General features: G+C 43.5%; 1 protein-coding gene across 2 annotated transcripts in view; it reads left to right on the forward strand.

The window, feature by feature from the left end:
• The window catches only part of unc5ca (unc-5 netrin receptor Ca), a 308049-nt gene that overhangs the window by 155439 nt on the left and 128680 nt on the right, over positions 1-23930 (forward strand). For both annotated transcript variants that reach the window (XM_045707149.2, XM_045707150.2), the window contains exon 4: positions 17346-17449. In XM_045707149.2, the coding sequence (XP_045563105.1) occupies positions 17346-17449 (104 nt within the window). The remainder of the gene's footprint in view (positions 1-17345; positions 17450-23930) is intronic.

The following is a 23930-nucleotide window of genomic DNA, read 5'->3' on the forward strand; positions in this document are numbered from 1 at the left end:
TACAAAAAACTTTTATTACCTTATTAACAGAACATTTTCCTAAAAGTTCAAACATGATTACATTTCATTTCAATGCGGGTAATGTTCTACGAACATTCTCCAACTGGTTTGACATTGGGAATGTTCTCAAATAGTTCATAGAACGTTAAGAAACAACGTTATTCTGTGAGAATTTCAGTACTTCAGCATAAAGTTTCCTACACGTTTACTCATGATTCTACTTAAAGTCATGTTCTCAAATTGTTCAGACAACATTAATAAACAAGGTTCCTCTGTTAGAATTTCAGTACTTCAGCAAAGGGGTTGGAACTGGTTCCGAAAACCGGAACATAAGTACATTTTTTGAGGAAAAGAAACAGAACCTGTAACGAAAGTGATCTATACTAGTTCAAAAACAGAACCGTTATTTTAAAAGTATGGGAACTGATTAATATCGTTATTTTACGTTCCAGGCATTTTTTTCCAGTACCACAAAAAAGGCAACAAAGCGCCTATGCAAGCCATTGCTCTGTCACTCAGAAATGTCTTCCAGTGTCTGTCTGTCTGCCAGCTGAAAGTCTTTGCCAGTGTATGTGTGTGTATAGGCTACCTGCCCCTCCCCCCGCCAAGTTAGTGCCATGTCCTTAGCTAGCTAGCTATGTTGTGCTAGTTAGCGGATATGCTAATGTTAGCTAGCTAAACATTTAGCTAGCAGTTTGGGTTCATGGAAAGTGAATTAAATTGTTTCATATTGACAAACCACAGTCTACCCTACAGATGTTACAAGTGTGATTCAGAAATTATGGAGAAAGATTTTTCTTTTTAAATAACCTAGTTTAAAAAAAGGTTAAATAAAATAAAATAAAAATTAGGGAAGATTAACTTTTTCAATGCTAATTAAGGATACTATTGTTAGCACATTTCACATTAGATGTATTAAAGACTGGTGTCGTTCTATTGCAGCTCTGCACACACAAGTGTGTTTTACTTTTGGTTTTGTACACCAGCTTCAAACAGCTGAAAATTCAATATGTTTGCTTATGAAAAATATATTTCACAGCGGTTTAGATGGTACAATAATTCTATACACAATTAATGCTTGTTTTGTCACTTAAATTGAAAAAAGGTAAACTATTAGAATTTTTTAAACCAGGAAATGGCTAAACGTTTTTTTGCATATTGCACCTTTAAGATTGGGCATATATAACACCCATTTAGTATAATTGCTCTGCTGAGTGGTGCAAGAGTATGTGGGGAGAGCTGGCGCTGTTCAACAGCACAAAGTTTTGAGAGGTGTTTCTGTGGCAACAGAATGTTCTAAATTAGGAACTTATAGATCAAGTTGTTACGCAACAGCAGGCCAAGGTAGAGGAGTATTTAAACAGTGTCAGCTGATATCATTTGATATTTGGGAGTGTTATGAGATTATGAAAAATGAAGATGTTTTAATGTCACATACACCAGAAAGTTTTTTCTTTTACTGAGTCAGCCATAGTAGTACAGCACCCAGGGTGCAAATTAGCATTAAGTGCCTTGCTCAAGGGCACATCAGTAGATGTTTTACCTTGTCGGCTCACGGATTCAAACCAACGACCTTTTGGTTACTGGCTCAATGCTCTAACCACTAGGCTACCGGCCGCCTTGTGAAAGTAAAAATATAACAATAACAACAAAAGTAGCAATGTAACTGTAACCTCTCCCTCTTCTAGAGAGCTCCATAGCAGAGTTACAGTGCACACGAAAATCAACACCATCCCCCATGAGTCCTTGCTCCAGAATATAGACAGACGGTGATGAACACTCCACATCCCCGAAGCAAATGGCATAGTGTGTGTCTTTACATCTCCTGAGCCCTCCTAAAGCACTTTTCATTTCATCTGGATCTGGATAGAAATTGCTCTCATAGCCAACTTTTCACTTTAGCGTGATAAAGAGGGAAGGGAATTGTTTATAGCATCATATTGCGAAAGTTCAACAAACCAAGGGATGCGTTTTGCTGGTGGTCTTTTTTTTTGCAGGATTTTTTTAGGCTAAATCCTGGTAATTAACTTTTGTAAGGAGGCATCATGTTTGATTCAGTTTGTTCATTCCCTAGAGGATTTCTGACTGGAAATATGAACACAGAGATAGACAAGTTATATTGTGTGTGCGTCGCTGCCTTTCTTTGGTAGGCCCAAGACAGCGGTACATCCAAAAGAATTTGCTAAGCAATGTGCGAGCGAGTGTTTCTGATATTGAGCGGGGTACTGCTGAGCTGTGGGCTCCAGCCTTCTCCGTCTTCGTTTGCCATTGAAAGGTTGCTATCCTTGATGAAATACCTATAGAGTGACTTTGAGCCCACAAGTACAACATCAACCACCACCTAGCTGACAGACCAGTTGATTAAGAACTCACTAGGGACTAGGAGAGAGAAAGGACGCAGGAGTCACACACACACACACACACACACACACACACACACACACACACACACACACACACACACACACACACACACACACACACACACACACACACACACACACACACACACACACACACACACACACACACCACTGTCCTCACTTGGAAGTTGTGTTTAAAAAGACACCTTGAACAAGGTACAGTACTGTATAGTAGTACTCCACCCTGTTCTATTCTAGAAGGTTAGATGTATAGTAGTACTCCACCCTGTTCTATTCTAGAAGGTTAGATGTATAGTAGTACTCCACCCTGTTCTATTCTAGAAGGTTAGATATATACTCCACCCTGTTCTATTCTAGAAGGTTAGATGTATAGTAGTACTCCACCCTGTTCTAGTCTAGAAGGTTAGATGTATAGTAGTACTCCACCCTGTTCTATTCTAGAAGGTTAGATGTATAGTAGTACTCCACCCTGTTCTATTCTAGAAGGTTAGATATATACTCCACCCTGTTCTATTCTAGAAGGTTAGATGTATAGTAGTACTCCACCCTGTTCTATTCTAGAAGGTTAGATATATACTCCACCCTGTTCTATTCTAGAAGGTTAGATGTATAGTAGTACTCCACCCTGTTCTAGTCTAGAAGGTTAGATGTATACTCCACCCTGTTCTATTCTAGAAGGTTAGATGTATAGTAGTACTCCACCCTGTTCTATTCTAGAAGGTTAGATGTATAGTAGTACTCCACCCTGTTCTATTCTAGAAGGTTAGATGTATAGTAGTACTCCACCCTGTTCTAGTTTAGAAGGTTAGATGTGTACTCCACCCTGTTCTATTCTAGAAGGTTAGATGTATACTCCACCCTGTTCTAGTCTAGAAGGTTAGATGTATAGTAGTACTCCACCCTGTTCTAGTCTAGAAGGTTAGATGTATACTCCACCCTGTTCTAGTCAAGAAGGTTAGATGTATACTCCACCCTGTTCTATTCTAGAAGGTTAGATGTATACTCCACCCTGTTCTATTCTAGAAGGTTAGATGTATACTCCACCCTGTTCTAGTCTAGAAGGTTAGATGTATAGTAGTACCCCACCCTGTTCTAGTCAAGAAGGTTAGATATATACTCCACCCTGTTCTATTCTAGAAGGTTAGATGTATAGTAGTACTCCACCCTGTTCTAGTCAAGAAGGTTAGATGTATACTCCACCCTGTTCTATTCTAGAAGGTTAGATGTATACTCCACCCTGTTCTATTCTAGAAGGTTAGATGTGTACCCCACCCTGTTCTATTCTAGAAGGTTAGATGTATAGTAGTACTCCACCCTGTTCTATTCTAGAAGGTTAGATGTATACTCCACCCTGTTCTAGTCAAGAAGGTTAGATGTATACCCCACCCTGTTCTATTCTAGAAGGTTAGATGTATAGTAGTACTCCACCCTGTTCTAGTCTAGAAGGTTAGATGTGTAGTAGTACTCCACCCTGTTCTATTCTAGAAGGTTAGATGTATACTCCACCCTGTTCTAGTCTAGAAGGTTAGATGTATAATCCAGCCTGTTCTAGTCTAGAAGGTTAGATGTGTAGTAGTACTCCACCCTGTTCTATTCTAGAAGGTTAGATGTATAGTAGTACTCCACCCTGTTCTATTCTAGAAGGTTAGATGTATAGTAGTACTCCACCCTGTTCTATTCTAGAAGGTTAGATGTATAGTAGTACTCCACCCTGTTCTATTCTAGAAGGTTAGATGTATACTCCACCCTGTTCTAGTCTAGAAGGTTAGATGTGTACCCCACCCTGTTCTATTCTAGAAGGTTAGATGTATAGTAGTACTCCACCCTGTTCTAGTCTAGGAGGTTAGATGTGTACCCCACCCTGTTCTATTCTAGAAGGTTAGATGTATAGTAGTACTCCACCCTGTTCTAGTCTAGAAGGTTAGATGTATAGTAGTACTCCACCCTGTTCTAGTCTAGAAGGTTAGATGTGTACCCCACCCTGTTCTATTCTAGAAGGTTAGATGTGTAGTAGTACTCCACCCTGTTCTAGTCTAGAAGGTTAGATTTATAGTAGTACTCCACCCTGTTCTAGTCTAGAAGGTTAGATGTGTGTACCCCACCCTGTTCTATTCTAGAAGGTTAGATGTGTAGTAGTACTCCACCCTGTTCTAGTCTAGAAGGTTAGATGTATAGTAGTACTCCACCCTGTTCTAGTCTAGAAGGTTAGATATATACTCCACCCTGTTCTAGTCTAGAAGGTTAGATGTATACCCCACCCTGTTCTATTCTAGAAGGTTAGATGTATAGTAGTACTCCACCCTGTTCTTGTCTAGAAGGTTTGACATCTCTCTAACAAAGATATCTGAGGAGTATAGCAGTTTCACATTGAAATAAAGAGAAATATCTTGCTATGTTTAAATGACTTCCTTGATTGGACAGAGAGCGAGAGAGAGTGAGAGAGTGAAATGGTGAGAGAGAGAGAGAGAGAGAGACAGCTTTGGCAAGCGCTAGTCCACCAGGCAGGCAAAGTCCCCCAACCTCCCAAAATAACAGTGCTTCTGTACAATTTACGAGGGCTGCTGTTTCTAATCCACAGTTGTAGGAACATGACCAATTAATTCCACCCACCCGGGCCCGGAATTCCTGCTCAAACCTCAGGAGACGTGCTAGCGCGTAATGGAATAAAAACGCTGGCAATTGGTGAGAGTGGTTTGAACCCAGAAATCCCTAGCAGGCCTGAGTTACCGACTCATAAAGGTACACTTGAAAAGAAGGGCAGGGGGAGGAGAGAGAAATGCGCCTTTGGTGCAAATTATTGTAGTAATGGGCCACCAACTTTCTGCAGCCGTAAACAATTTGCTGCACCAGTTGTTGTCAGTGGCAGTGAGAGAGGGAGTCTCCTTTTCCTAACCTGGAGAGGCTGAGGCAGCAAAGAGAAGGAGCTAGTGCTGCTGATAAACACTCCCCAGACAGAGGAGAGTCAGGCAGCAGCTTTAGCACTGTGGCAACCCGCACCAGAGACTGTTGTCCGTTGGTGGCTGCCAGAAATCAAATCAAATATCAAATCAAATCAAATGTTATTGTTCACATACACATGATTAGCAGATGTTAATGCGAGTGTAGCGAAGTGTTTGTGCTTCTAGTTCTGACAATGCAGTAATATCTAACAAGTAATCTAAAAAATTCACAACAACTACTTTATACACACAAATGTAAAGGGATGAATAAGAATATGTACATATAAATATATGGATGAGCGATGGCCATGCGGCATAGGCAAGATGCAGTAGATGGTTTAGAACAGTATATACATATGAGATGAGTGATGTAGGATATGTAAATATTATTAAAGTGGCGTTACTTTAGGTGACTAGTGATACCTTTATTAAGTCTATTTATTCAAGTGGCCAGAGATTTGAGTCTGTATGTTGACAGCAGCCTCTCTATGTTAGTGATGGCTGATTAACATTCTGATGCCCTTGAGATAGAAGCTGTTTTTCAGTCTCTCGGTCCCAGCTTTGATGCACCTCTACTGACCTCGCCTTCTGGATGATAGCGGGGTGAACAGGCAGTGGCTCGGGTGGTTGTTGTCCTTGATGATCTTTTTGGCCTTCCTATGACATTGGGTGCTGTAGGTGTCCTGGAGGGCAGGTAGTTGGCCCTCGGTGACTCGTTGTGCAGACTGCACTACCCTCTGGAGAGCCTTGCGGTTGAGGGCGGTGCAGTTGCCATACCAGGCGGTGATACATCCCGACAGGATGCTCTCAATTGTGCATCTGTAAAAGTTTGCGAGTGTTTTAGGTGACAAGCCAAATTGCTTCAGCCTCCTGAGGTTGAAGAGGCTCTGTTGCGCCTTCTTCACCACGCTGTCTGTGTGGGTCGACCATTTCAGTTTGTCCGTGATGTGTACGCCGAGGAACTTAAAACTTTCCACCTTCTCCACTACTGTCCCGTCGATGTGGATGGGGGGAATGTTCCCTCTGCTGTTTCCTGAAGTCCACGATCATCTCCTTTGTTTTGTTGATGTTGAGTGAGAGGTTATTTTTCTGACACCACACTCCGAGGGCCCTCACCTCCTCCATGTAGGCTGTCTCGTTGTTGTTGGTAATCAAGCCTACCACTGCAGTCGTCTGCAAACTTGATGATTGAATTGGAAGTGTGCAGGGCCACGCAGTCATGGGTGAACAGGGAGTACAGGAGAGGGCTGAGAAAGCATTCTTTTGGGGCCCCAGTGTTGAAGATCAGCGGGGTGGAGATGTTGTTTCCTTCCTTCACCACCTGGGGGTGGCCTGTCAGAAAGTCCAGGACCCAGTTGCACAGTGCGGGGCTGAGACCCGGGGGCTCGAGCTTAATGACGAGTTTGGAGGGTACTATGGTATTAAATGCTGAGCTGTATTCAATGAACAGCATTCTTACATAGGTGTTCCTCTTGTCCAGATGGGATAGGGCAGTGTACAGTGTGATGGCGATTGCATTGTCAGTGGACATATTGGGGTGGTAAGCAAATTGGAGTGGGTCTATGGTATCAGGAAGGGAGGAGGTGATATGCTCCTTGACTAGTCTCTCAAAGTCATTTAGTTCAGTTACCTTTGCTTTCTTGGGAACAGGAACAAGGGTGGCCATCTTGAAGCATGTGGGGAGAACATTTACATTTACATTTTAGTCATTTAGCAGACGCTCACAGATAGGGATTGATTGAATATGTCCGTAAACACACCAGCCAGCTGGTCTGCACTTGCTCTGAGGACGCGGCTAGGGATGCCGTCTAGGCCGGCAGCTTTGCGAGGGTTAACACGTTTAAATGTTTTACTCATGTTGGCCACGGAGTGGGCCGTGTCAGTGGCACTGTATTGTCCTCAAAGCGAGCAAAGAATTTGTTTAATTTGTCTGGGAGCAAGACGTCGATGTCCGCTACGTGGCTGGTTTTCTTTTTGTAATCCGTGATTGACTGTAGATCCTGCCACATACGTCTCGTGTTTGAGCCGTTGAATTGCGGCTCTACTTTGTCTCTATACTGACACTTTGCTCGTTTGATTGCCTTGCGGAGGGAATAGCTGCACTGTTTGTATTCGGTCATGTTTCCAGTCACCTTGCCATGATTAAAAGCGGTGGTTCACGCTTTCAGTTTTGCGCGAATGCTGCCATCAATCCACGGTTTCTGGTTAGGAAATGATTTGTGGGTACGACATCTCTGATGCACTTGCTAATAAACTCGCTCAACGAGTCAGCGTATACATCAATGTTGTTGTCTGTGGCTATCAGGAACATATCCCAGTCCACGTGATCGAAGCAATCCTGAAGTGTGGAATCCGATTGGTCAGACCAGCGTTGGACAGACCTGGGCACGGGCATTTCCTGTTTTAGTTTCTGTCTATAGGCTGAGAGCAACAAAATGGAGTCATGGTCAGATTTGCCGAGGCAGGGCGGGGGAGGGCTTTGTATATATCGCGGAAGTTAGAGTAGCAATGATCCAGAATGCTAGCAGCCCATGTCGGTCTGGCCATAGGGCAGTTCGGGCAAATGTCAGATGGGCTGGTCCATCTTTAAGCTAGTAGGCCTGTCTAAAAAGTGTTTTTTTGTTGCACAAAATTATAATTATTTGCCTAATAACGCGGGCCTCGAGGGGAAAAAATGGGCAGGTGTGGTAGAAATGCCTGGGCTTATTTCTGGTCCTGGTCTGTCTCTGGTGGCAGCGTGGGATCTCTCCTTCTTACAGGCTTCCAGGAGTTAAGGAAGATGAAGGCACTGCCAACAGTTTACTCTATACCAGTTGCAGCTACTATTTCCTCAAATCTCAGTCTTTGTCAGAAGAAGTTTCATAGCAACCGGTTTTAAGCTTGATACCTTTTTCCCTCCCTTTCTCAACACACTGGACTTTCAGAGGGGATACCCGCCCAAAGTTTTCCCTGTGGGATATTAGTTTTCTGAATACTTAAAGAATTGACCCATTCACATATAACTTTTGTAATACTTTATATAGTCACCACTCATTTAGGTGTCCCGTGCTGTGAATGGGCTAAGGTGAGGGAAATGTGTTGTTGTTCTGCTGCTGCTGGTTGATTGGTTGATTAGGCAGAGATGTCAGGAAGAGTCATAGTAAGTGATCTCAGTGTTCTCTCTCTCTCTCTCTCTCCATGTATCACATTCCGGCCAGCATCCACGCCGTTCCCTTTCCTCAGGTTATTACAGGTGGCCTGTCAGAAAAAGCCCCACTACTCTGTAACTGAGTGGGTTGACAACGTCCCCGAAACATCCTTCAGCCTTCTCCTTCGCTGATAGGACATTTCAAAATGTCAACACTTCTCACTAAGCACTGAGAATGGAAGAAAGCATTCATTGTACAAATACTTTATTAAATACTTTTTTAACTCCCTGCCTCACATCATATTATTTGAATGTGACCCTTTAAGAATTGCACAAGCATACCGTCTGTATCTGTCTGTTTCCGTCTGCCTCCGTCTGTCTCCGTGTGTATCTGTCTGTCTCCATCTGTCTCCGTCTGTATCCGTCTGTATCAGTCTGTCTCTGTCTGTCCCTCCGCCCGTCTCCGTCTGTCTCTGTCTGTATCCGTCTGTCCCGCCGTCTGTCTATCTGTCTCTGTCTGTCTTTCTCCGTCTGTCTCCATCTGTATCCATCTGTATCTGTCTGTCTCAAGTCTGTCTCTGTCTGTCTCTGTCTGTCTCTCTGTCTCCGTCTGTCTCCATCTGTATCCGTCTGTCTCGCCGTCTGTATCTGTCTGTCTCGAGTCGGTCTCCCTCTGTCTCCGTCCGTCTTTCTCCATCTGTCTGTATCTGTCCGTCTGTCTCTGTCTCTTTCTGTCTCTGTCTGTCCCCATCTGTATCCGTCTGTCTCTCCATCTGTATCTGTCTCGAGTCTGTCTCCGTCTGTCTCCGTTTGTCTTTCTCCGTCTGTCTCCGTTTGTATCTGTCTCTGTCTGTCTCTGTCTGTCTCTGTCTGTCTCTGTCTGTCTCTGTCTGTATCTGTCTGACTTTGTCTCTATCTTTCTGTCTCTGTCTGTGGTTCTTCCTTTAAAAGTTTTGAGTTTATGCTACGACCGTTAGTGGTAGATGGTGTCATTCTGTCATTGCACCACACTATCACAAGGGGGAGGTAGAACGCTGATCTTTCGGTTGTCTAAACTGTGGCAATTAATGGAGGTGTTTTCAGTCTGAGAGTCTCTCATCTGGCGCTAGAGTCCTGCTTCAGGCAACAACAAGAAAATTGTCAGTGTTCCTGGAGTTAAGAGAGAACTTGAGTAAATACAATGGGGGAATTTCACTTGACATGTGGAGTGGTGATTATCGAAAAATAGGCACGTTGGGCTTTTGGTTTCTCTCTCTCTAAAAACAGCCCTGCATTAAAGACCAAAATTGGTTAAAGAAAATAGTGATAAATTTAAATATATACCGATTCCATGGCACATAGTTTATGAATTGACACGCAATTTTCTGTTTATTATAACTGACTGCAGGCCTAAAAGCTATGGGTTTAACCTTCTAAATTAATGATTATATTGAAGATAGAAGCCACCTCCTAATGAGTTCCAAAAGCCGATCTGTTAACCAATGATTATTATTATTACTGAATGGGGACTGGTCTTGGTAAATCAATCTGATTTTTATTTGGAAATGTTAGAATGATTTTGCTCTTCACTTGCAGTCACTTAGTAGCTTAGGCTTACAGTACTCTCGACCAGTCCCTACAGTACTCTGGACCGGTCCCGTTGTACAGCGCCATATTGTTCTAACTGAAACCCGCGATTGTAAAATGAATCAGCTGATGCATTGGTCCAGAGCCAGGTGGTATTGGCGGAGAGTCACGTCATTGGCGGAGAATGATGCGTTGAAGAGGGCGAGGAACGACATGGAGTCACAATCCATGCCAGGTAAACCTGTGAGCTCTGGAACCACCTCCTGTTTGTGGACTCTGCAAACAACGTGTCCTTGATAAAAATACCTATCTGAATGCGTTCTCTCCGTCACACAAACGCACTTTAAACATGTGGATAATAAAGCATGTAAAGGCTGACCCATAACCTTTGGTCTTTTAAACATTCCCAGGAGGCATGGATTATTATACCCTACCGCAGGCCTAAAAGTTATGGGAGCAAACAAAGCTATTAGCAGGACAATAGACTTCAATCTTTACAAAAAAATAGCTTGGGCTAAGTGTGGAAAAAAAATTCTAAAGTTTTACATTTCTAACTACAAACATCATGCAACCGCAAAATGTCGGGTAAACATATACTGTACAGTATTTCTTCATCAACATCTTTATGCTTTCGTTAATAAAATAATAAAAATACTCTTTCAAAATGCAGATGTTTATTTCAACTATCAGCAGACTCTTGCCGAGTTTAGGGACTTTAAATATATGAATGGATCCATAACGAATTACTCTGGGAATAAATGGAAGAGGCAAGTGGAAGGGGGAAAAAGTAAGGAACTGTCAGCCATGGAGGCATTTTGAAAACATGACAGAAATATTGTAATAAAGTAGGCTAATGAAGGCAAGACATTTTTTGCTTACTGGAACACCCAAAGTCATCAAATTGTTATAATTGTATTTGAAGCAATAGACTACCCTCGTGTGGTTAACTATTTCAGCACCGTTTCAGACTGCTCTGAGACAAGCAAAACTACTTAACCTCTCTAGGGTCGGCGGGACGAAATCGTCCCACCTACTCAACAGCCAGTTGAATCCCGTGGCGCGTTATTCAAATACCTTAGAAATGCTATTACTTCAATTTCTCAAACATATGACTATTTTTTTTTATGACTATTTTACACCATTTTAAAGACAAGACTCTCATTAATCTAACCACACTGTCCGATTTCAAAAAGGCTTTACAACGAAAGCAAAACATTAGATTATGTCAGCAGAGTACCCAGCCAGAAATAATCAGACACCCATTTTTCAGAGAGCCAAATCAAATTACAGAAATACTCATCATAAACATTGATGAAAGGTACAAGTGTTATACATAGGATTAAAGATAAGCGTCTTGTTAATCCAGCCACTGTGTCAGATTTCAAAAAGGCTTTATGGCGAAAGCACACCATGCGATTATGTTAGGACAGCGCCTAGCTACAAAACACCATACAGACATTTTCCAGCCAAGGAGAGAACTCACAAAAGTCAGAAATAGCGATTAAATGAATCACTTACCTTTGATGATCTTCATCTGGTGGCACTCCCAGGACTCCGTGTTACACAATAAATGTTTGTTTTGTTTGATAATGCCCCTCTTTATGTCCAAAAACCTCAGTTTTGTTGGTGCGTTTAGTTCAGTAATCCAAAGGCACAAAGTGCGCTCTCAACATCCAGACGAAAAGTCAAAAAAGTACAATAAAAGTTTGTAGAAACATGTCAAACGATGTTTAAAATCAATCCTCAGGTTGTTTTTGTCATAAATAATCAATAATATTTAAACCGGACAAAAGCTTCGTCAATAGCAAAGGAGAAACAAGAAAGGCGTGCTCCCGATCACATGCTGTACTCATGTCTGGAAATTTCCACTGTCCACTCATTGAAAGTGCTGTATCTCCCTCATTTTTCAGAGTAAAAGCCTGAAACAATGCCTAAAGACTGGCCACATGTTGAAGAAGCCATAGAGATCGTGAACTGGGTCCTAAGTCTTTGTATGGTGGATAGGCTTTCAATGGAAAAACAGCCTTTCAAAATAATAGTACTTCCGGGATGGATTTTCCTCAGGTTTTTGCCTGCCATATCAGTTATGTTATACTCACAGACATTATGTTAACAGTTTTGGAAACTTTAGAGTGTTTTCTATCCAAATCTATAAATTATATGCATATCCTAGCTTCTGGGCCTGAGTAGCAGGCAATTTAATTTGGGCACGCTTTTCATCCAAAATTCCGAATGCTGCCCCCTACCCTAGTCAAGTTAAAACTGTTTTTTTTTAATTGAATTCAATAATATATTTGTACCACTGTAGATGCTCCGGATTTTCCCCAACAAAAAAATGCATCAACCCCTACAAATATGTAAATGTATTATTAACCCTGCATTGTAATTGTATAAAAGCCCCTTAGATATTAATTTAGAATCCTCTAAATTTAATTTACTACTGTACAAGGACATTTTATTGATCTGCCAGTATTTTCATTTAGAGATTCCGGTAAACTCTTTGATGTTTCCTTTTATGTGTCCTACCAATTATTATTGGATTATTCACCTTGGCAACCAATTAAATTAATTTCTTAGTTAGGTTGGCTTTTGTTGAGAACCCATTTTCATTTGATATTTGTGTTTTTGACCAAATGTAAGTCAGAACAAATACTTATTTCACTTTTATAATATTCCTGTTGCGTATAGAGTAGATGCTGTGTTTTTGGTTGATGGTCAATATTAAAAACAGTCAAAAGCATTTGTGAATTCAATCGCTTTATTGTTTAATTATTTAAGGCTTCTTTCTCTTCTCTGTGCTGGAGTTCATTTAAGAATAAAGTAGGCTAATGAAGGCAACAAATTGTTGCTTACTGTAACACCCAAAGTCATCCAATTGCTATTATAGGATTTGAGACAAGCATGGTGACTGGTCTTGATAAATCAACGAGATTTTTATTTTCACTGAATCTCCGTTTGGGTATTGGTTAGACTACAATTAGGGTGTGTAAATGTTAGGATTATTTTGCTCTTTGCCATATTTTCCTAACGGAAACCCTGAGGGTTTCGTTTTTCAGTTTTCTTGGAATAGAAGCACCATAATATTAATCTAATTAATTAAGCGACATTTCTTGAAATCAGTCCCATATACTATGTTCTTACAAAAAGGTTTTAAATTCTCTAGTACAGCCAATATTAATAACAGTCAAATGCTTCTCAAATGTGCCCTCTGGTGGTCAAACTAGCACTAACTAGCATTAATGACAACAATGGCTGACACTTAAATAACGTGCCATAGAATTCTGCGGCAGCCCGCAAGCTGTGTTGCAGTACGACACAACTTTTTAAAGGAAGAACCACTGTATTTGTCTGTGTCCATCTATCCTGTCTCTATCTGTCTCTATCTGTCTCTGTCTCTGTCTGTCTCTATCTGTCTGTCTCTGTCTGTCTCTGTCTCTATCTGTCTGTCTCTGTCTCTATCTGTCTGTCTCTGTCTCTATCTGTCTGTATCATTCTGTATTTGTCAAGGTCAACTCACATCTTGTGCTGTTTGACTAAATCCCTACGTATACTCACCATGATAGTAACAATGTGTACTAGATCTGATCTGCATAACATGCCTGTTATACTCATTTAATGGAAAAATACTTTACCAGATTGATTTTCTTGACGAGATTGATTCCTCCAATTTGACTTGCCATAAATATGGAAATCTGTGATATACTGGAAACGGAATCCTTTTGTTGTGGTCCCTGAAACGGATTGTAGGGCAGTGATTTAGACAGGCCCAATTGGCCTGTTGGGGTTTCTGTAGATAATTTGGGCTTGTGGAAAATTATTTGGGCTTGTGAAAAAAAAAATTACGGTATGGGGGACTTGATGGAAAAAAAATAGGGTCGTGGTGTTAGAAATGCCCAGGACGATTTCTGGTCCAACACTGTCCCCGTTTGACCCAGAGTGGTCTGCTTGCCAGCAGCAGGACCCTGCGGAGAGACTATGATTTACAGAAGTAGCACAAGCTCTGGCATTAAGTGGGCAGAGGTAATGGTGAGTGAAAGGTTTGTTGGGGATACACCAACGAGAGCCCACACACTTCCTGGCATTGCCCTGGTCTCTTCTCTCTCTCTCTCGCTCTCTCTCTCTCTCTCTCTCTCTCTCTCTCTCTCTCTCTCTCTCTCTCTCTCTCTCTCTAATGTCTCTCTCTCTCTCTCTAATGTCTCTCTCTAATGTCTCTCTCTAATGTCTCTCTCTAATCTCTCTCTCCCCCCTCTCTCTCCCCCCACACCTTCCCTGATCTCTCTCTCTCTTGCTCTTTCACCCATCCCTCTCTCCCTGGTCTCTCTCCTCCCATCTTTCCCTCTCTCCCACTCTTGTTGACTCTGGGGGATACATGTGTTTCTGTTTAAAGCCACATCAAAATCACTGATTACCTCCATCAATAAGTCACCTGCTAAGCTAATGAAACAGCCCTTCTCAAATTACAGACCTGCTTTATGGCTTTTCTGCATCTGTTCAGCCCTCACTACAGAGCCAAATATATAGCACTACACTCTTAGAAAAAAATGTGCTATCTAGAACCTAAAAGGGTTCTTCGACTGTCCCCATTGGAGAACCCTTTGAAGAAACCTTTTTGGTTCTAGGTAGATCCCTTTGGTTCCACGGAGAACCCTTTTTGGTTCCAGGGAGAACCCTTTCCACAGAGGGTTCTACATGGAACCCAAAAGGTTCCTACATGGAATCAAAAAGGGTTCTACCTGGAACCAAAAAGGGTTCTCCTATGGGGACAGCCGAAGAACCCTTTTGGAACCCTTTTTTTCTGATTGTAGCTAGCCTAACTGGAGGTTTGTTTGTGATCGGGTCAAGAAAGAAAACAGTCTATTCTCAAGTCTCTTCCTGATGTTGTTTTAAACTTATAAGGTTAGGAGGCCCAGTGAGTGAATCAAAAGGAAATGTCCATCCTTCTTTCGTGTACAGCTTAAAGCAGGATTTGTGTGCTTGTGTTTCCCCCCTTTCCCACACTAAAAGAGAGCAGGACATTCCCTCATAGCATGTAATTCACTTATATATCGTGAATATATCATTGGCGGCCATTATTCTCATTTATTTTGCTGGGCCTCTTCAAGGCCTCAACTGTCTAGCAGCACTGCTCCCCTCTGCCTCTCTTACAAAGAGAAAGATTACCTCAGTAATAAGAGAAACATGCATTCTAAACCCACACATTTGATTGAACACTTTGTTTTTAATAACTTTAAAGAAAACTAAAATGGTTCCCTGAAACGGGTTAGTTTATTTGAGCACGTCAACTACCGAGTGCTCAGCTCCCTGATTTAGTCTGTTTTTTTATTTTGTTTGGCACTACATTAATATTGTCTCAGTACTTGGTTGTCTCCTCCACACTCCAGCCTCCTTCCTCCTGGTACAGTAGCTCTGGTCTAGTTCTCTCTGGTCACCTCTCTGTGTCGCTACCCGTGGTGCAGCTCCAGAGGGGAGTGAGGAAGCTGTGTGGAAATGGACTGGAATGTGGTGTCTTAGCGAGGCACTGGGGGCCATGGAAGAGCCAGCTGGAGAATCACTCACAGAGCCTGCTGAGGACAGCCTGACTGGCTGATCCCTAAGTCACAGACTTCTGTGTTCCTCCATGTCTTTGTCTGCTAGTCTGTCTGCAGACATTACTTTTACGCTTGTTCGATCTCTCAGGGGGTGTCAGTCAAATGATGCCTGTTTCTTACAGGGCTGAATCCATACTTTTCTTTTCTCAAGGGTCCCCAATGACACAGTCTATGGTGAATTGTTGTGCTCGCTGTTATCAATTTGTCTTCAACTCCAGCGACGCTCGAAGAAGCAGTACAGATATCAGTCTTTTCTGTGCTGTCCATGTCTGTTTGTATTCAATCATCATCTCATCCATAATGGATGTATAATGAAATCATGAACAGTAACTTCCATGGATTTAAATAGGCATAAACTACTCAGCACCAGCTGTCTCCCGGCAAGCTGTACTGTACAGTATGTCAACTACTAAAGAGCTTGGTTTAAACACAAGAATAATGCAGCAAATCAGGCACTCACTTTTCCCTTTAGCCAATCAAAAGAACTGTCTTCAAACCTCAAGGCAGTCTTTTGAAATCCATATAATAACTGTAATAACAACTGTATGAATTGTCCCAGCGCTGCCATTCCCTGTGATGTCATTCTCATGCAGTCAAGCCCTCCACTCCACACCCTCCTAACACACATACTGTAGAAAACAGCTAGGGAAGTAGGTGTGAGAATAGAGGTCCCAGTGGACAGGCATTAGAATCCAGTGGCTTCCTCTCTGCTACGAACCACCTCAGATCCCTGACAACTCCTGTGACTTGAGCTTTGCTCGGGGACTGTCCACTTGCCCTGTGTTTGTCCTCTCTTTTCCTCCCTCGTTCATGCATCTCTCTCTCTCTCTCTCTCTCTCTCTCTCTCTCTCTGTGCATCCCTGTGTTTTCTGTCACGTGACCCCGGCCGTTGGGCTGAATTCACAAAGAGGGGATAGAAAACCACGAGGACCAGAAACCTAAAGCAGGGCTTAAATACACAATGAAAAGATGGTGTCTCCAAAATGGCTACACGGTTGCCCACACCCCTCCTCCTGGTTTCCACGCCTATTTAATGTTTCCATGGTTTACTCTCTTTGCAAAGGTAGCCTACATGTGTCATTGTGTGCTTGTGAGATGAGTCACCTAACTGTGGTGGACTACTGATCATGCTAAATTCCGGGATGGACGAAGTGTTCTCAATGAAATCGAGAAAACGTCTGTATTCTTTTTTCATACGCAAGGTCTCTCCGTGTCCTCGGTGGAGGCATTCTATAATCTCTCAATATACCAAGGGGCCTTGAGATGCCGCAGATTAGATATTGGTGGTCAGGTAGTCTCGGCTATAGGATTGTCCAGCTGTATCTACATTCCCTGTCTGTGAATAGAGATGTGTGCATGCTGAATTTCAATTCTGTGCCGAGATCCCTGCTTGGTTTACTGCTACAGCAGTTTTAGCTTCTTGTCCGGAGGAGTTCAGTTTCGTTGACTTTTCAGTAAATTGCAAAATGGATAATCCTAATAATCAAATGAGGGATTCAGTGGGAGTAACACAAGAGTTCTGAAGCTGAGGCCAATAGGAAAGCATGAACAATACTACTAAACACTTACAATGGATGGCGATTCATGTTATGTACTTCTGAGATAAATGTGTATTTTGCTATTTCACCTTTTTTTTCATCAGCCTTCTTTTCATGGTCCTTCGAGCCAGATAGATTGGGTCGCACCTGGAATTTGATCATGATTGCTCAATTAATGTTTCGTCTTTATTTTTCCCCTCCAGATCTCAGGAAAACGTTTGACCAGGAGCCACTGGGGAAGGAGGTGTCACTGGAACAGGAAGTGCTTCTCCAGTGCCGCCCACCTGAGGGCATACCTGCTGCAGAGGTATTTATCAACTTCCTGTTTCCATCCTTACACTACAGTGTTGTCTATATTTTACAGTTTGACTATTGGGACTCCACTGGAACGTTAACCACCGTTGTAGTAACCTTCACTGTTTGTTGGGTTGGTCTACTCTGCAGGTAGACATCAGTAACCTTCACTGTTTGTTGGGTTGGTCTACTCTGCAGGTAGACATCAGTAACATTCACTGTTTGTTGGGTGGGTCTACTCTGCAGGTAGACATCAGTAACCTTCACTGTTTGTTGGGTTGGTCTACTCTGCAGGTAGACATCAGTAACCTTCACTGTTTGTTGGGTTGGTCTACTCTGCAGGTAGACATCAGTAACCTTCACTGTTTGTTGGGTTGGTCTACTCTGCAGGTAGAAATCAGTAACCTTCACTGTTTGTTGGGTGGGTCTACTCTGCAGGTAGACATCAGTAACCTTCACTGTTTGTTGGGTTGGTCTACTCTGCAGGTAGACATCAGTAACATTCACTGTTTGTTGGGTTGGTCTACTCTGCAGGTAGACATCAGTAACATTCACTGTTTGTTGGGTCGGTCTACTCTGCAGGTAGACATCAGTAACCTTCACTGTTTGTTGGGTTGGTCTACTCTGCAGGTAGACATCAGTAACCTTCACTGTTTGTTGGGTTGGTCTACTCTGCAGGTAGACATCAGTAACCTTCACTGTTTGTTGGGTTGGTCTACACTTTGGTGTTGGATAAGTGGACTTTGAACTGGGTTACACTTGTGAGAGATTGAGAGCCTCCTCCTGCTGTGCTGAAGGACGCATGGAGCTCTGCGACCAGGGCAGAGAAAGCGAGAGAGCCAGAGACAGAGAGAAAAGTTATCTCTGCCTCTGCTCTCTCTCTCTCTTCCTCCTTCACTCTGCACAGTTGATGACACAACAGTAACATTTTACAATCCACTCTCAGTACGCAATGCTCTCAGGCCTTATCCTGTTCACTTCGATACGGCCATAAGAGTTTTAGGAATTATCCTGCAGGAAAAATCAAGCCAATAAATTGGTCGATTGGTTCGTTCAATTGAACAGAGAGGCTTCAGGGGGTCTGGTCTCTGCACCAGTTTCATATTTTCTCCCCCTCCGTTTTTACCTCATGCATTTTTCATTCATTTTAGCTGTCATAATGGGATCACCCTGCAAAAAAGGATTGATGTCTCTGCTCTTGAGGCTAATAAGATTTATTGATCCTCTGTATTTAAGTCAAAATGCTATTGTCTCTCTTATTGGCAAGGCGGTGTGTTTGACCTGTGACCTCTGAACTCTGCCCTCTCCTTCTACTCAAAATTGATTGACAGGCCTGATGTTAAGTTTAATAACTTTTTTTTAGGAGGTGCTAATATTAGTCGTGGTGGGTCAAGCCTGTGGACTCTTGTGAAAGTGTCAGGCTGCACCTCGAAACTTGAATCCCTCGCAAACATGCCTATCAGCATTTGGCAACATACAACCTTGCCACTTAAGTCATTTAGCAGACACTGATCCAGAGCAACTTACAGGAAATAGTGAGTGCATACATTTGCTCATACAGGTCCCCAGCGGGAATCAAACCCACAACTCTGGCATTGGCAGCACCATGCTCTACCAACTGAGCCATACGGGACCGGTGACTTAATAGACACGTGATGACAGATCCGGGACTGCCGCTCAGCCTAGGACTTGACGCTAAATGCAGTACGAGACTTTGGCTGATGTCTGACTTAACTCTGACTGACGACTGACTTTGATGTATGAAGATGTCCTAAAATGGACACCGTACTAATGTGAGCTGTGAGGGGTCAAGTTCAAAACCATTGAAGAAAAAGATGTGTAGCCATAACAGTAGAACTCGATATCTTGTGAGTTTGACTGGTATTGCTCTGAATCGTTCTGTCAATATATCACTTTTGAATGGCAATTCGGGAAGAATTTCAGGGTAGTTTGAAAAGTACAGACTCTATTTGGACTTTGTTGCTGATGAAAGGCATGGTTCAACAGAGATTGGTGGGAGGTTAATATACAGACACACAGGCAAGGGGGCTGGGACTAGACTGCTAGACTTTAGACATTGCAGCACTGTTGATTGTGTCTCAAAACTTCTAATTGATGGAAAGACTGGTGCTGACCCGGAAAGACCAATTCAAGTCAATAGAGTTCACATTGATGGGCTGGGCTGTGTCTGGGCTGGACTGTGTCAGAGGTGGGCTGGGCTGTGTCTGGGCTGGGCTGTGTCTGGGCTGTGCTGTGTCTGGGCTGTGTCTGGTCTGGGCTGTGCTGTGTCTGGGCTGTGTCTGGGCTGGGCTGTGTCTGGGCTGTGCTGTGTCTGTGCTGTGTCTGGGCTGTGCTATGTCTGGGCTGTGCTGTGTCTGGGCTGTGTCTGGGCTGTGTCTGGGCCGTGTCTGTGCTGTGTCTGTGCTGTGTCTGGGCTGGGCTGTGTCTGGGCTGTGCTGTGCTGTGTCTGGGCTGTGCTATGTCTGGGCTGGGCTGGGCTGTGTCTGTGCTGTGTCTGTGCTGGGCTGTGTCTGGGCTGGGCTGTGTCTGGGCTGTGTCTGGGCTGTGTCTGGGCTGGGCTGTGTCTGGGCTGTGCTGTGTCTGGGCTAGGCTGTGTCTGGGCTGTGTCTGGGCTGTGCTGTGTCTGGGCTGTGTCTGGGCTGTGTCTGGGCTGGTCTGTGTCTGGGCTGGTCTGTGTCTGGGCTGTGTCTGGGCTGGTCTGTGTCTGGGCTGGTCTGTGTCTGGGCTGTGCTGTGTCTGGGCTGGGCTGTATCTGGGCTGGGTTGTGTCTGGGCTGGTCTGTGTCTGGGCTGGGCTGTGTCTGGGCTGGGTTGTGTCTGGGCTGTGCTGTGTCTGGGCTGGGCTGTGTCTGGGCTGTGTTTGGGCTGGGCTGTGAGTGAAAGACACAGCTGCAGTGGAGTAAAGACATCAGACAGTGATGACAGGACAGCTCTCTGCTCCGTGGCTGACATGCTCAGAAACCCTGTAGGACAGACCAGACCAGACCAGACCAGACTGCAGCCTGCTGTACTGCAGCCTCATATCTTAGAGATATAGCACACTGGCTACACAGTGCAGCGACACATAAGCACACACACACACACACACACACACACACACACACACACACACACACACACACACACACTAAGAACAGTCATCTGCCTTCTCCAAGAAAAATTCTTGATGCCAGCCACTCTGAAGCAGATGACATTAGTCTGGTCATGTCAGAATGCATCAGTGATGTGGTACCTTCATACGGCCCAGGGGTCCCTCTGTACGCCTTGTGTCTGGCCACGGGTCAGGAAAAGACGGGTCATGTTGTTGGCTAATGTATCAGAGGATCAAGGCTCACTGATGCCCTGCAGGCTCTTTCGATGAAGAGCCCTGACTGGACTGGACTCACTGGACAGCGCCACCAAAGTGGCAATTTAATCCAGTCAAACTAGAGTGTAGAGTGCTGCTGATGATACTGTACTAGCTGAGTAGTGAGTGCCTTGGTGAGCGAGTTGCGTCCATGTCATAGTTTACTGTAACTAGGTCAAGTGATTGTTAGGGCAAGCTGGGATGGGGCATATGTACTGTCACTGAGTTCATTTGGTTCTAGTGATACAGAGTATAAGGTAAGCACTCACATACTCTCTCCAGACTGTCGGCCGGGTGTAGACGTGAATACCGGCGAGGTCTTGCGGCGAGGTAGAAAACGTAGACCGGCTGGTGCCATGCCAGTGCCCAGAGTAATAGTAGTGTTGCCTTCCAAGCGAAGCAGCATTGCAGCAGTTTGTGGTGTTTGGAAGCACTAAAAGCCCCAACCCCTCCCCCCCTCACCGCTTTCTCCACCTAGCAGGAAGTTGTTGGCAGGCCCAGGTTCCAGGCAAGGCCCGTGCTCCCTGCGGGGTCTGGCAGCAGGGGCCCCGGCCCTCCTCCAGTCAGTCTCCCTGATTAGTGGTTAGCATTGGCTCCGTGACAACACAAGCCTCTCACAGTCTGGAATGCACAGCGCTAATGGCTCTCTAAGCAAACTTAACACCAGAGCAGCCTAGCCGGTGGCCAGTTTACAATGCCCCCACATTACACACCTAGCGCTCTCCATTCTCAATCTAATTACGCAAAACAAAAATCATTTACATTGCATATAAGAGTACAATTGGTAGCACATTGCTAAAAAAGCAGTGGCTAGGTTTTGTTCCTTGTAGAAAGTATTTTTTTCCATGAGATCCTTGGCTTCAGGCCAAGGTTCAGTGGTTTTAGTTTTGTGCACAAAGGTTGCATCCTAAACAGTACCCTATTCCCTATGTAGTACACTACTTTTGACTAGTGCCAAACTCGTTCATATAATGCACAGGGCCCAATATAATCCTCTGGATATGCTGTAGTAAGCTGTGCGCTTTGGCTCATTGGAGTGATTGTCAATGTTTTATCTGAAATTAAATCAAAGCTTTGTCAACATTAAAAAAAACAGTTACTGACATTATTATCTGAGATTATCAAGCAATCTCTTTTATTCCGACCTCCTATGAAACAGTCATTCACAAATGGTTCCACCAGACGGCAGCTCTGTCCAAGCAATGCAACATTTAGATGTTAAATGTATTGCGATATTAGAGGTTGTTTTTGTAAAAGCATTGGCATAATATGCTTGCAATTAGAATGATACTGTAAACCTAACTAGGCAATATTTTTTCCAGTATTATCCTAATTATAGGCAGATGTCAAAACCTTAAGCCTAACCTACCAGACACTATCTCGTATGGTGCCACGTTATAATACTTTCACTGGTGTAGGGTGAAGATGCTCCTAGATGCTGATCATGGGTCAGTTTCGCATTCCCCCCACTATTGATTAAGGTTAAGACTGGGGGAGGGGAAAGCTGTTCCTTGATCTGTGCCTAGGGGAAACTTCACCCCAGAGCACATTCAGTAACTGGTCATTCTAAATTGAAATGTGTTCTGAACTGAAAAGCTCCTCTGTTCCATTCTAGTGGACTATCTCTCCCTGTTCCGTTCAGTGATTCTGTCTAGACTGGTAGATTCTAATCCTGCTCGCTGGACACTAACATGGCGCTAGCCAGTTTTTGGCACTTATCTGATTCTAGAGATAGAGAGACAGCATTGCACACTCCAACAAAGAAACAAGCCCCAGACGTTTATTTTGGCTCGCGCACATAGTAAAAGTTTGTGCTTGTTTCTCTAGCCCTGGAAATGACTTAAAACAAAGATCTTCTTGAAATGACTCATGGTTGGATAGTTTAAGGAAACTATCAATCAAAGAATTCAACTGGAAGCTTTTTATTCCACGGTTACATTTGACCAAAGCTCACTAATTGTCAGTGTCTGATATGTGCATATCCCCTGGAGAGGAAGGGCAGGGTATAAGCAGAGCATTATATGGTGCTTTAATTGTGTTTGGTTTGAGAACTAAGATGTAGCGTTATGTTTTTCTTTGTGGTGCAGAGGGTAAATTCGTGAGTGGCTCCTTGAGCTAGAAGGGAGCAGGAATGGATAATGATAGAGTTTGGTTGGGCATCCCCCCATTGAGAACCTCCCCATTCATTACCTCTGGAAGAGCTGTCAAACGTAAAGTGAAAGACTGCGATTCAAATGTACTAGCAACAAAATGCCTCCTGACCTTTTTATTTTCATGTTTCCTCTCTCTCACTGCCCATCAAATCTTTGGACATTGTTCTTAGATAAAGATGGGGTGAGGGGTGACATAGTATTATGGACTATAGTGGAGCCGGTTGCCACGGAAGCAGACTAAGGCAGTTACTCAGGGTTTCCGGGATCCTGCCAGGTTGTCATGGACGACGGGCAAAAGGGATGCCTAGTCAGTTGCACAACTGAATGCATTGAACTGCATTTAACCAAACCCCTCTGAATCAAGAGAGGTGTGGGGGGGCTGCCTTAATCGACATCCACGGTGCCTGGGGAGCAGTTGTTTTTGGGGGTTAACTGTCTTTAACCGACCTTTCCGTTACTGGCCCAACGCTCCGCTACCTGCCGCCCCATGGGACCACTATTGCATGGAGGAGGCAACCCTGCAAAGACAAAGGCCTGCATTAAATAACGCTATGCATTATATAACAAACTATGTGCGTTTGCCCGAGAAACAATTTTCGAAAGCTTCAAAAAGCGGCTACATTTAAAAACTATATATATATCATATTGCTAATGATATACAATACAATACATATGGTTGTCATCAGAGAGTGAAAATACCATGGATTGTCACATGATATATGCTCCATCAAAACCAAGTGGCTTGTCTTCATTGTTCCCTGTTCAGTATGTGTGTATTAATCCATACACACAGTGAAAGCCTGAACTAAACAGAGAAGAGAATATCGCTATGGTCAATCCTGCTCATTTCAGTCAGCACGCTCCGGGAGGAAGTTTCCCCTAGGTACAGAGCTAGGATCAGCTTCCCCTCCCCCAATCTTAACCTTAACCATTAGTGGGGATAATGCAAAACTGACCCAAGATCATTGTCAGTCA

This window comes from Salmo salar, chromosome 24 (genome assembly GCF_965601325.2).
Source record: "Salmo salar chromosome 24, fSalSal1, whole genome shotgun sequence".
NCBI classification, from domain to species: domain Eukaryota; kingdom Metazoa; phylum Chordata; class Actinopteri; order Salmoniformes; family Salmonidae; genus Salmo; species Salmo salar.